At 40.8% G+C, this 12,644-nt stretch overlaps 1 protein-coding gene across 3 annotated transcripts in view; it reads left to right on the top strand.

Annotated features, from left to right (window-relative positions):
- MAP3K20 (mitogen-activated protein kinase kinase kinase 20) overlaps positions 1-12,644 on the top strand; it is a 90,113-nt gene that overhangs the window by 43,036 nt on the left and 34,433 nt on the right. For all 3 annotated transcript variants that reach the window (XM_074548476.1, XM_014265055.3, XM_005484071.4), the window contains 2 exons: positions 2,550-2,624; positions 7,835-7,941. In XM_074548476.1, the coding sequence (XP_074404577.1) occupies positions 2,550-2,624; positions 7,835-7,941 (182 nt within the window). The remainder of the gene's footprint in view (positions 1-2,549; positions 2,625-7,834; positions 7,942-12,644) is intronic.

Genomic DNA, 12,644 nt, shown 5'->3' with positions numbered 1-12,644 from the left:
CCTCCTCTTAGTTTAATGTTTTTTGTTGGTGTTTTTTTCCCTCTCTCTTTTTTTCTTCTTTTTGAGGACTGGATTAATTCCAGTGTGATATACCAATTAGTTGGAAATGCTACACTAACAGTGTGAAGATTGTGAATGTGGTCTTCTACTGCATTTATGAGAGCAGGGGGCACAAAGACGCTCTTTCTTCTAGTCCAGGAAAAGCCTCACACATCATTTTGAAGGAGGAACCTTAAAGCTTTCCATCAACAGTATTTGGCTCTTGTGCCTACCACATGCAGTTTTATGTAAGGGGTAAGAGTGGCATTGGGAATGTTGTAAAGACATGCAGTCACATGCTGAAACATGTCTGAGCATACAACACACATTTCTCTGCAGTTTTCCAGAGCAAGGAATTGTGTAAAATCCAGTATGAACTAAATGTAGATATGACTATTTTACTAATGGCTGAAGAAACCTAAGGGGTGCATTCTCAGAGCCAGCTCTTTGTCTGTCAGGTACCACTAGCCTGTTGCTACCACTTTTCTTAGGGGGCTGTGAGGGAGCTTAGAGGGCATAGCATACTTTTAATTTTTTCTGGCCATGACATGGGTAACATGTCCAGCATAGGCCTTGAAAAGTCAGCTTGTGCTACTTTTCTTAGTTTTCTGTGTCCCAAAACAAGTGTAAGGGTCAGGTTCTGCTCTCAGTTCAGCCTCTTGATATCAGTGGGATTGCATGGTTCCAGTCCACAACAGAACTGGATCACTGCTGAGCCACTCCTCCATTTTTTGGATTGCAAGTCTTTTGTTAAAATTAGTGAGGGATTGAGGCCAAAGCATAATTGCATAAGGTGAAAAATCCCCTTTGTAAAGCCTGAGGCTAGCAAATGGAGTAGATTCTAATGTGTCTGTATGGATCTCTTTTGACACTATGCATAATTTCACAGTGTTATTTTTATTCTGGTAGAGATTTTTTAAAGCCATTTTTTTAAAGAAGAGATAAGCATGAGAGTTCAGGTTATGCTAGACATGATCTCATAATAAATTGCCACTGAGAAATGTGTTCTTTATTATGACATTTGGATCCTGCTACCTCTATATTACGTATTATATAGGCGACATTCTTCACAAGTGAGACAAGTGGTGATTGCTACTGCTTGTCCACCTCCTGGAACACTGAGGGTTACAGACAATACTGCAGCAAGACTAGCCAGTGTATTTTTAGGCCAATGACTCAATTAGACATCAGGCACCAGTGCAACTTCTTTGTGCCTTGTACAAATTTTTGTGTATTTCTTCCACAGAAACCCTTGCACATTAAGTTATGACATTGATAATCAGACTTCTGCAGTGCCCGGCCTATGTGTCTCATGTTTCCAGTTCTTACAGGGTTCAAATGCTTTTGGAACAGGATTTAACTCTTGCTTTTGGCTGCTGTGTCTTGTAAGGCTTTGCAGGTCACACTGCAGTAATGTAATGGTACAGAGAGACATAACTTGCTCTGCTTTGCCTCTGAAATGGCAATAGTAGGGCAGATGAAAGGGTCTTCTTGAGAGGATAGTCTGAACAGGAATGTAATTCCTGGTTCTTGCCTCCTAGAGGACAAGAACCCTTTTTCCAGCTTGACCCCTCTTACACTTGGACTCACTTTCTCTGAGAAACTGGTTTTCTATCTAACTTTTTAAAAATTATTTATATAATGTGAAACATCTGAAGTCAGTTAACAGCTTTAGTGAGAGCAGAGGGATCTCCTTCAGTTGTAATGTTGGAAGCATGTGCAATCAGCTGGAGAGGCTTCAGTATCTGTGTATGTGAGAAAGGATTTGCTTTTAGGCTTTCCAGTCTGGAGGCAGGCTGTTAATGTAAAAATCTTCTAATTTAAAACTCTCAGCAAATGAAACCAAACTAGCTGCAAACTAATTCTCTGTAGTCGGTGGTCCTGGCTATAACCAGCAACTCCTTGTCTTCAGTCATTAGGAAATATTTATGAGTTCACTGTGCTCTGTGAGTGCTTTCTGAGATCTGCATGTCCTCATTAATCCTTCTGACCACAGGCTCATGAAACGTCTCTTGTGTCATGTAGAGCTTCACTTAACTCTTTTTAACTCACTTAATGTAATCTATATTTCAGCTATTTGTGTGTCAAAAGTGATTATAGTATTGTACAGCTAGATCATTTATGTGGGAGAAAGGAATTAAGGCAGGCTGTACGTTATGCCTATCTGACAAGCAACTTAAAATACTATGCAGTAACCTCCACAAATGATTATGTTTTAGTATTAAAAACTGTTTGTCTTGGTTTTGCTTCTTCTCTCTGAGCTTTCTTAAGGAACCCCATTTGTGCATTTGATATGTTACTTTCTTATAGGTCTATTAAAAATTATTTGTGCTTCTTGCTAGTGTTAGTAATTTTGATTTTTCTTTCTAATATGTCTCCACATTTTTATATTGTATTTAAAAGAGAGAGTGTATTTTAGTTCTTTGAAGTCTATTGGTGTCATAGGAAATTGCTTAGTAGCAGCTTAAAGAGAAATGCTTCCAGTAACTGATACATTTTCTTTCCATTAGAGATTAACCATTCCAAGCAGTTGTCCCAGAAGTTTTGCAGAACTGATGCACCAATGTTGGGATGCTGATTCAAAGGTAATTAAATGTGTGTCTGATTTCTGCACCACCACCCCAGCCTTGTTTTGCAAAGTGCATTAGCATTTCTTTGGGGGAGAAGTCTGAGCTGACACCATTGACACATTTCTTGACAATGATACCCAGGACTTTTTTTTTAGTGTGTGTATATATTTATACCTAAATAACTCTCTCTCCCTTTTAATCAAGAGTTGCTATGCTGCTAACTTTGTAACTATTAAAGACAATGACAGGGAATGTGGTAGGATGGCAAAAATGTAGCCATTTTGGAGCAAGTGGGAAAATTATGGGTTTTATATTTTCTTTCAAAGGTTAATACTTAATCCCTCTTGGATGTATGTGAGCATCACGTTATAAAATACAAATTTCAAGGTCCAATTCTGTGCCCTACTAGTGTTGAAAACAACACAAGTATAAGTAAAGAATAAATTAATCCATAAAACATGGGTAGGAACAGCAGCAACACATTCTAAATTAACATTAAACCTTTCCTAATCTGTTCCCATAGGGCTTGAATAGTGAGCTTTATAATGACTGTACTGTAATAATATGATAATAGCAGTGCTGTTTAACCATGAAAACAGAATAAAAAGTTAAAAGAGCTGCACCATTGTTACTATTAATCTGCTGTTACAAGGAAGGGATTGAATAAGTATTTAGACAGTAAAAGCTTGTGTAGATTATGAGAGTTATTTTCTTTAAATGGACTTTGTGGCCATCCTATTGTACATAAAACTGGCTGAAAAGAGCCTGTGGGCATACTAGCTTTAGTATCAAGGATGGATTAACATCCATTTCCTTTGCCTATGAAAATATATGAGACATTGAAGAATAGTTAAGCAAAGGAAATTGTGCTCTTTTTCTCAAGTCAAGGCACCAGGAAGAGAAAGTTAGCAGCTACTTCAAGGAGACCAAGATTAATTCCAAGACAAATGAGAGCATAGAGGTGCTCTAAACTAGAATTTATCACCAAAGAGTAGCCATAGAAGAATAATATGAGAAAGGAAATATGCATTCTTGGTCTCTCTTTTAAAAGCAAGAGGTTGTTTTCCTGCAGAATGGATCTGGAAGACTGAGATTCATCGACATGTGATTTCCACATGGACACACATATAATTGCCATTCTTTTAATACCCTCCTTGTATCCACAGAGGGGGGAGAGGGGAGAAAAATGCTTCAAGTTTTTGAATCTACAGGTAGGCTGCTTAAGTTCTATGTCAGTAATTACTGAAGAGGACTTTCAGTGCCGACTGCTTATCTTTACTAACTGCTCCCAAGTGTCAGCATCACTACCAAAGGCCTCAGAATAAGAATTATTGGAGCTTCTTTTCTGTAATTGTCACATACTAGATCAGCTCACTTTGCCTTGTTTGAACCACATCCATAAGTGTCCAAAAGACTTGCTGTTTCTCAAGGAGAGGGAGGGATTTGCATGTTGTAAAAGAATGATGCTTAACCATCAGGCTGAGTTCTGTCTGATAGAGTAATTTATCTGGGTGTGGGCTGGTTCCTGGGGACATTGTTCCCAGAATTCATGCAAACTGTGAATCTCATGTGAGATGGGCTTTTTCTGACAGTCTGCTCTTCGCTAGTTTTTTCGTGCAGCTCTTCTTCTGTTAGGCAATTACAGCTTTGTTCACATGACTGAAATGGAGTAATCTGTGGTCACAATTTGGACATGTGACTGACTTATTCAGTCACGTGCTGGGAAAGGGTCGCTACTCCCAGCTCTCCAAGTGCTTTGATAAAGGGCTGTGTGGCCTGCTTGAGCCAAAAGATGGAGCACGCTCCTCTGAAATAGTGCTCTGTGCAGCGTTCCCTTTTGCCAGGATTAGCTTTAGAAAATCAGATCGTTGATGCATGAACAAGTTACTGAAGGTCAAGCAGGGGTGAGCTTGAGTATGTCAGCTGCTCAAAAGCAGTTGCTAAGGTGCATACTTCTAGCCCACAGAATTCATGAGGTAACTTTTGGTGGCTTACCCCTGAGAAATGAGGGATATGCATTTATGGTGGGGCTAAGGAATACACTTGGAGAGCTGCTGCAGAGCAGCTGGAGTGTCAGACACTGCTCACACCATAATTTCTTCAGACATAGTTATTAATATTGCTTTGAATTCTTAAGGATTTCTTCACACATGGAGAAAAATATCTGTAGTGCTCCATGTGATACTTGGAATGGTAGTCTCTATGCAGTTTAAACTGCTAGTTGAAACAAACAGTTCACACCTTGCAATTTCTACCGAACAAGTTGCTTTTGCTTGGGTATTAGGTAATTGTAGAAACAAGGTTGCTCATCACTGATGTCTTTGTTTACTGGGGTTACTTGCTTTTGAGTTGTAGGTGAATAATTCTTTCTCATTTCATCTGTTCCTTCAGTTTCTTTCCACATCAAAGATTTTTATAAATTACAGAGTGTTTTAATGGAAATCAGAAAACTGGGAACAGAGAAGAAACAAAAAATGAAAGACATATGGATTAAATATCCTGATTTTATGGAGACCGTTCAGTAAGAAATACTGAGTGGAAGGAAACAATGAAAACATTAGCCAGAATTATTTCTAGAGGGGCATATATTTTAAAGATTTCAGTATGAGACATCACAGATATAAAGGGAAACAGTTTTCAAAGGCGACTCATGCCTTGATATTTTAAGAATCCCTTATAAGGACTTTCTAGAAAGTGCTAAGCAGTTATCTACTGAAAAGAAGATTTTTTTTTTTTTTTTTGGAGTTTCTCAGCTCAGGCTCCCAGTTTCCCAAATCATTTCTTGCCAGTTTTAGCCAAGGTACCACTCTGCATTTAGAATGCATTTATTAAATCTGAAATTATCCTTTCCTAGGGGCAAGAAACCATGAAAACCCATGTGACAGTGTAGGCTTGTGCCTTCCTGTCAGGTTTGTCTCCATGCAAAGCTGCTGCCTGTAAATCTGGCAGCTGCAAAGCTGGCAGGGTAACTGCTGGCTGTTTACAGAATTTGCACAGCCAGAGATGTACAGTACTTTGACATTACTGTGTGACTCTGTCTGCATTTGTTCCAGCTCCAGTTGCACCAACTCTGCAGCCCCTTTGCCTGTAATGCAGGACCCATCACATGATTGTTGCTGCTTCTCCCAAATCAGTTGGTTGATCCTTTTGCCTGCTCTTAGTAAAAGCCCTGTTCTCTGTCATTGGCTCCACTCTGGTTACTCCAGGCAAGCCTGATAGCAGAGCTAACTGTGCTCGCTTAGTGTCAGCCCTGCCCTGTACTTTTCTCTAAACATCTGAGAAAAAAGGAGCAAGCCAAAATCATAGATGTGTTTTGTAAATTATCCTGAATAGTCCATAAAGTATTGTAGATAATGCAGCATGGGAATGTTTGCCCTTGGTGTCTTCCTGAAAATAGAATTTGTTTTGTGTAGGCACATTATGTACCTGCCAGTCTGTGGGACAATGCGTAGCAGTTGCAGTACCTTTCAGGGAGCCACCTGAAGCTTCTCACCATTTGGGAGGCCCTTGAATCCCTTCAACAGTTCACATCCACTGGTGTGGTCACAAGAGATGCAGCCATTGGAACAAAAAGGGTGTGAAGGCTGGTCAAAGGTTCTTCTGCCCCAAAACTGCACTGGAGTCGGTGGTGGTGGTACCAGGGATGGATTTTGTGCTCCGTGCCCCCAGTGCAGCCCACTCCTGACCAGCAGGTTTGGGCTCTTCCCAGGGTGTGTTCAGAGGATCTGCTCAGCTGTGGCAGGTCCAGCACCATCATACATGTGGAGCGAAGGACAGCTGCCTCCCCAGCCCCTGTAAGGGCAGGGTGACGCTGCTGGTCTCCATACAAGGGACTGTGTCACCAGTGCAAGCAATAAGCTGCTGCTTAACTGGTACCTGTTGCTGTGAGCTCTGGGTGCCCAGCCTGCCCCTCTCTGCATGCTGGGCTGGGGAGCAAATTGCAAAGGCACTTGTGCTGGGCCAAGCATGTCTGTGGCAGAGAAAATGTGTGAGGCTCACTGAACTGCCCATTGCCTGAAATCATGGAGGTGGACCAAAAAATGACAGACAAAGCCTCCAGTTACAGCCAAAGAGTGCAGCATTACAGTATAAGAGAGCTTGTCTCTCTTTTTGTTATGCATTTGACACTTTTTCATGCTGTTTGACATTTAAAATAAAGAAATTGTCTGTCTTTTATAATGTGGAAATCACTTGGATCTTCCCAAGAGAGACACCTCAGCATTGTTCCTAATTGTTTTTGTGCTCCCAAATTAAAATGCACGTTTTAATTGCGGCATCTGTAATTTTAGCAGAAATGGTATAATTAAAGGCACAGCAGAGAGAGAATGTGCATCATCCCCTTATTATGTATCTACATTTTGTTTCAACCTTTTGTCTCAACCTTGTCTGGGGTCTGTCAAACAGACTAACAGAGTCAGTGCTCTTTCAAGAAACACATTTAACTGGCTTTTTCAGTTTTCAGTTATTATCCTACTTCATAGCTTCCCTTTGGGACTAAGGGAAAAGTGAAAAAAAAAAAAAACAGGGAAATTTTACCTGGTCTTTCTGACTTGTGAACGCAATGGGTCTTGGATGGAGAGTCCTGGAACAAAGTTCAGTAAATGAGCCCAGGACAGAAGAGCACAGAGTCCACTAACATGAGCTTAGCTGCCAGGCAAGACATCCTTCCCCTAACTTCAATCTTCACTTCTTCCCTGGCTGCTCCTGAAGTAGCTAAGTGAGAGTTTTTCTGAAAGTATCTCCTCTGCAAGAGGGGAACTGCAGCCAGAAACTTGTTTTTGATAGGCAGCTAAATGGCTTGTTCACACACCACAGTTTATATTAATACCTGTAAAAGGCCATCTGCATAATTACCAGTTGCTGATGGTCCAGCCTTCTCTATTTGGAAGCATTTTCTCTCTTAGCTTGAGAAAAATTATTATTTCAAATTTAAAATCTAGATGATTGATGATACTAATGTTTAATCCTGTTTTACTAGTAGACATGGCAGACTAAGCTAAGGCTTGAGTCCTACTAGCCTGTGTAACTCTTCTCAAACTTTCCTTTAATGGAAGAACAAAAAGAAACCTTTTACAGATTTACAGTCCTCTTGTAGGATGCTGTGGTCAGAAAGAAGTGTGGCAATTCCTTTTAATTGTGGGGTTTCAGTTGAAAATTTCCTGCAGATAGTTCTGGTAGTTTTATATGAATGCAAATGCTCTGTTTTGGTTTTCTTTTTTCTTCAGAAAAGACCATCTTTCAAGCAGATTATTTCAATCCTGGAATCTATGTCAAATGACAGCAACCTTCCAGACCAGTGTAACTCATTCCTGCATAACAAGGCAGAGTGGAGGTAAGTTTTCTTCCTTCCAAGATGATATGATGAGGTTTTACATTGAAATGGTATGAGTGGCTTTTTTCAGAAAGACATCAGACTCCAATGATGTACTGGTAGAAAATATGTGTGCTTGAAGTATTTTTAGAACACAACTTACCTTGTTGTTTTTCAGGAATGCCCAGAATGTTGCGAAACTTGTATTAGGAGCCAATGCACTTAGCTGTACCCTATATTTATTATTACAGTGGTTTAGGCATCATAATATTTATGGTTTTGGGATTCACATCTTAAAACCAATTACAAGGTTTCAGTCAATAGTGTGGGAGCAAAAGAACTCAGATAACATATAGGTTTGATGCCATTTTCATAGAAAGTGTATCAGTGATGTTAATATTAAAACCAAAGAAGGATAAGGGGCCTAAAAACCCTACCTTCAGAGTCAGGCTTCTATTTGTACTCACTTGAATGCACTCTACCATTTTTTATGTGTTCTCTCCTTTGTCAGCTGTGTGTTCACACATCCAGCACATGCCCATGCCAGTTCCATTTTCTACTGTTCCAGCATTGCTTGAGCATATGATTTTAGCTATTGTTGATTGTAATTGTTATTCATAAGTGATTAGAAATGGAAATGAGATTTGAGACAATTTTATTACATTACAGTTTTGCAGTAAAGCTTTCAGCCTCTTTTTTGGAATGTGCCAAAACTTCAAAAACCTGTCCCTGAAGCTTATTTGTGGGTTAGAAAACTTGCTGCTTCCCAGTAAATCCTTCTGTTTGAGATGGAATATTGAAAACAGATCTGCACAGGGAGATGATTTTTGCAGATGATCGTGCCTCGCTCTATATTAAGAAGCGTTGGCTCTATGCCGAATAAGCAGCGAGCACAAATACCAAAAGATTCCCTGCATCGAAGAAACCGGGACGGGGTGGAGGATGGGGCTTGTGTCAAGCCCGGCAATCCCGCGTTTCTTCCGCTGCCTTCCAAGGAAAAGCAAGACGTAGATTTTTAATGGGGCGAGTGGAAAAACTGAGCTGTCGCTGGGACGCCCCCGGTCACACGGCGGGGTATAAATAGCCCGGCCCGGGCCCGCCCCGGCTCGGCCTCGCCGCCCGCGGCCCCGGACCCGGCCGGGCGGCGGGGGCTGCGCGCCATCTGCTGGCGGCAGCGCCGCACTGCGCCCGCCGCGCCGCCCGCCGGGCCGCCCCGCAGCGCCCGCTGGGCCCTGCCCCGCACTGCTGCTGCTGCGGGCACCGCTGGGCCCTGCCCCGCACTGCTGCTGCTGCGGGCACCGCTGGGCCCTGCCCCGCACTGCTGCTGCTGCGGGCCCCGCTGGGCCCTGCCCCGCACTGCTGCTGCTGCGGGCACCGCTGGGCCCTGCCCCGCACTGCTGCTGCTGCTGCGGGCACCGCTGGGCCCTGCCCCGCACTGCTGCTGCTGCTGCTGCGGGCACCGCTGGGCCCTGCCCCGCGCTGCTGCTGCTGCGGGCCCCGCTGGGCCCTGCCCCGCACTGCTGCTGCTGCTGCTGCGGGCACCACCCGGAGCCCAGTGCTGAGTGCTCCGGGTAGTGTTTAAAGTACCCCAACTGCACGGCACCGTTGTTTATGCAGACTCTGAGCATCATATCGTGGGTTTGACAGTAGATGGAAGAAGGAAGGTTGGGAAAAAAGTACATCCTACTGAGGGGTTTCTTATATTAAAAATGTTTAAAAGATGAGCAGGTACTCAATTACCTTTAGGAAAGGTGAATAACTACTTAAATCTTGCCAATATAGCAAAATAAAAGCTGTACTAGCTGACATTTGGTGAGAAACGTTGTTTTACTTAATCAGTTTATTTCTTGAAGTGTGACTCAATTGGCCCAAGTATTTCTCGCACATTTGTTGCTAAATTTCTCAGATGAGGAATGTCTGAAAAGGTGTTAATGAAAAGCCGTGTAGCAACAAAGAGCCCTTTGGTACTATCAAATAACGAAAAAACTTTTTACCATGGAGACTTGTGTTAAAAAGAAATGTGACATTTTTTCTGGAAGAATAAATGGCTTAGAGACAAGAAAATATGAGAGAGAAAATAAAAATTCAAGATGGGACATGATTTGCCTGAAAGCAAAGATGGTTTTTGAATTGAGCTGAAATGAAAACACAACATTCAGAAAGAGCACAAATCATGTGGGCACTTGTTTGGAAGCTGGAGGGGTGCTTTCCTATCCAAATTCTGGTAAGAGCTTCCTGCCCTGATGTGAAAGCCATGTTAGAATGGAAGTCTTCATGAATGCTTAGCCAAATAAACAGAATATATGCAAAAAATTGCCACCTGAAATAGATAAAAGATGCATAAAGTGGTCCCAAAGGATAAACTAAAAGAGACTTAAGTTTGTTACTAAAAACAACTGCACATTAGTTTAATGTATTTTAACTTCTGTATTGAAAAATCTTTGCTTTTACTGATTTTTTTTCCCATGGTTTTTTATCCCATAGTGATTTGCAAAGAGATAGTGAAACCAGCAGTAGGGAAAGTATGAGATATGTTACCACAAAATAGGGAATTTTAATGAAGCCTGGATATCAGAGCACTGGAGAAGGGTGGGCTTGGAAAAGGCAAAAATTATGCTTGTTCCTTTGAGGGATCTCTGAATTAATGATCCAGATACTGCACTTTCACAAGGATGCTGCGCTTACCAAAGCAAAGCTCAGACAAACTGGATTGTGTTTTTCCCCACTCTTAAAAAAAGGCAAGCTGAGGTGCTTTTTATATAGACGTGCCAAAATTGTATCTGCAGCAGGAAGTAACTGGAGTCTTCAGTATCACTGACTGGCTGGCATGAAAACTGAGAGTGGGCTGAGTCTATACATGACTGCTGGAGTTGATAACACGAACGATGCTTTGACTTATCTATATAATGCAGTCTTATTTGCAACATTTTCTGGTATTCATTTTTATATTAATATCACATTATGATTTGCTTGTGCTGTATTTCCCTAAAATAATTCAGTGTCTTTTTTCCTAACTGTTCCACACATGTTCAGCATGTTTTTATTATTAATAAAATAGGGGCACTACCTTATGCCTGAGTTGCATAGATCTAGTTGCATAGGCCCTATGTTTAATTTTATATTCTGTGATCTTTTTGGAGCCCTTTCTGAAGTCACTTGTATTACAGTCAAAAGAAATTACTGTAGAAGTAATGATGTTCCAATTCAGTGAGAGATCCCATTTGTCTGCATTTAGTCATATATAGTAACTGCATTTCTCCTTCCATCCTCTCCCCACGACTGGCTGCTCCAATGATTAAAATAGTTTATTAGTGATACTTACATTAGTGTATTAGTAGCAATTCAAGGCGTATAAAGAAATGCCAGTCATTGTGTTTAATCTGTGAATGTCATTTGATCATTTCTAATAATGTATTAGTATTTGTTCTTCAGTGTCACAGAATGAAACTAATCTAGAAAAACCAGTAAACTCACACTGCAGAACTACAGAAGCAAACAAATCCACATGTCCTACCATGTATAATGTTTCAAGCTGCTTCATTTAATAAGACTCATTAACTGGGCAATGTACAGTAGCTTTCTCTTTAATTACACAATTTCATTATGCAGTGGAATTTTTTTTCAGAATACAACTGTTTTTGCAGACTAACCTTATATTTTAAGAGAAGTTTCTGTCTAATGAAGAGAGATAATTACAGTACAAAATAGACTTTTGACACAGAGAAAACTATTGTTACCAGGACTCCCCTAGCGCATAATATTATTTTAAAAGAGAATGTAATTTACATATTTAAAAAATTATAGAGTTGTATGTAAGTAGCAGCGATGATGAGAGACAAACTAAGAAAAGCAGTGTGTGCAACTGCCCTCAAATTGCTCTGTAGTTTCCACAGTAGATAGCATAGTATGTGTTTTACCTGACAAAAGGGGTTTATGAGGGATATGGGTGTCTGGGGATGAGTCACTTTCTGACCTTTGGTCCAATGCCTTTTAGTTTGTTCCCTTGTTGTCTCTTTATTATGATGTCTGACCACTTTCTACCCAGCACAGGGATCAGTCTTAATTTATGCATGCCTAAATATGATAGAGAATTTTTCTTGAAATCTTAAGCATGATAATTATGAGGGGCATTTGTTCTGACCACCACATAGAACAGCTCACTCAGCAGGACTCAAGTGTGATAAATACCTTTGCCCCCAGGTGGCTGATTTCTGCAGTAGAATTAAGCATGGTGGTAAAGTTTGCAGTAGGGTTTTCTGGTTATTTGAGCTCTGAATCCTTTCACTGTACTTTTTAAGCAATGCTCTCTGACAGAGATGTCTTATCAAAATGAGAAATTCATAGAATTTGGAAAATGCATATTATTTTATTTGCTTAGACTCTTTGGGTATGCTATTTTCCCACATTGAGAGGCTGTTCTATTTTAGTCGAGAAGAGTTTAATCATTCCATGCCAGGACATGAGATTTACAGAAACAAGTAATTCTCTTTCTCCACCCCAAACAGAAATGACAGCTAACTCTGTTAGTCCTTCTACTTTCTTTTTTAAAACATGAGAAGGAGCATATTTTGTTCACAGCATGTTAACACAAGAAAAATAATGTGGAAGTTTGAGCAGAATGTTTAACCTTGCAGAGTCCAGATAGCTATCTTTGGAGCTCTCTTTAGGATTTCTTGTCTTCTTAGGAGCTCACTTTTTCAAGGAGAAAAACGAGACACTGTGAT

This window comes from Zonotrichia albicollis, chromosome 10 (genome assembly GCF_047830755.1).
Source record: "Zonotrichia albicollis isolate bZonAlb1 chromosome 10, bZonAlb1.hap1, whole genome shotgun sequence".
NCBI lineage: Eukaryota > Metazoa > Chordata > Aves > Passeriformes > Passerellidae > Zonotrichia > Zonotrichia albicollis.
The sequence above is the reverse complement of the archived record's forward strand: the minus strand, read 5'-3'. Positions and strand labels throughout refer to the sequence as shown.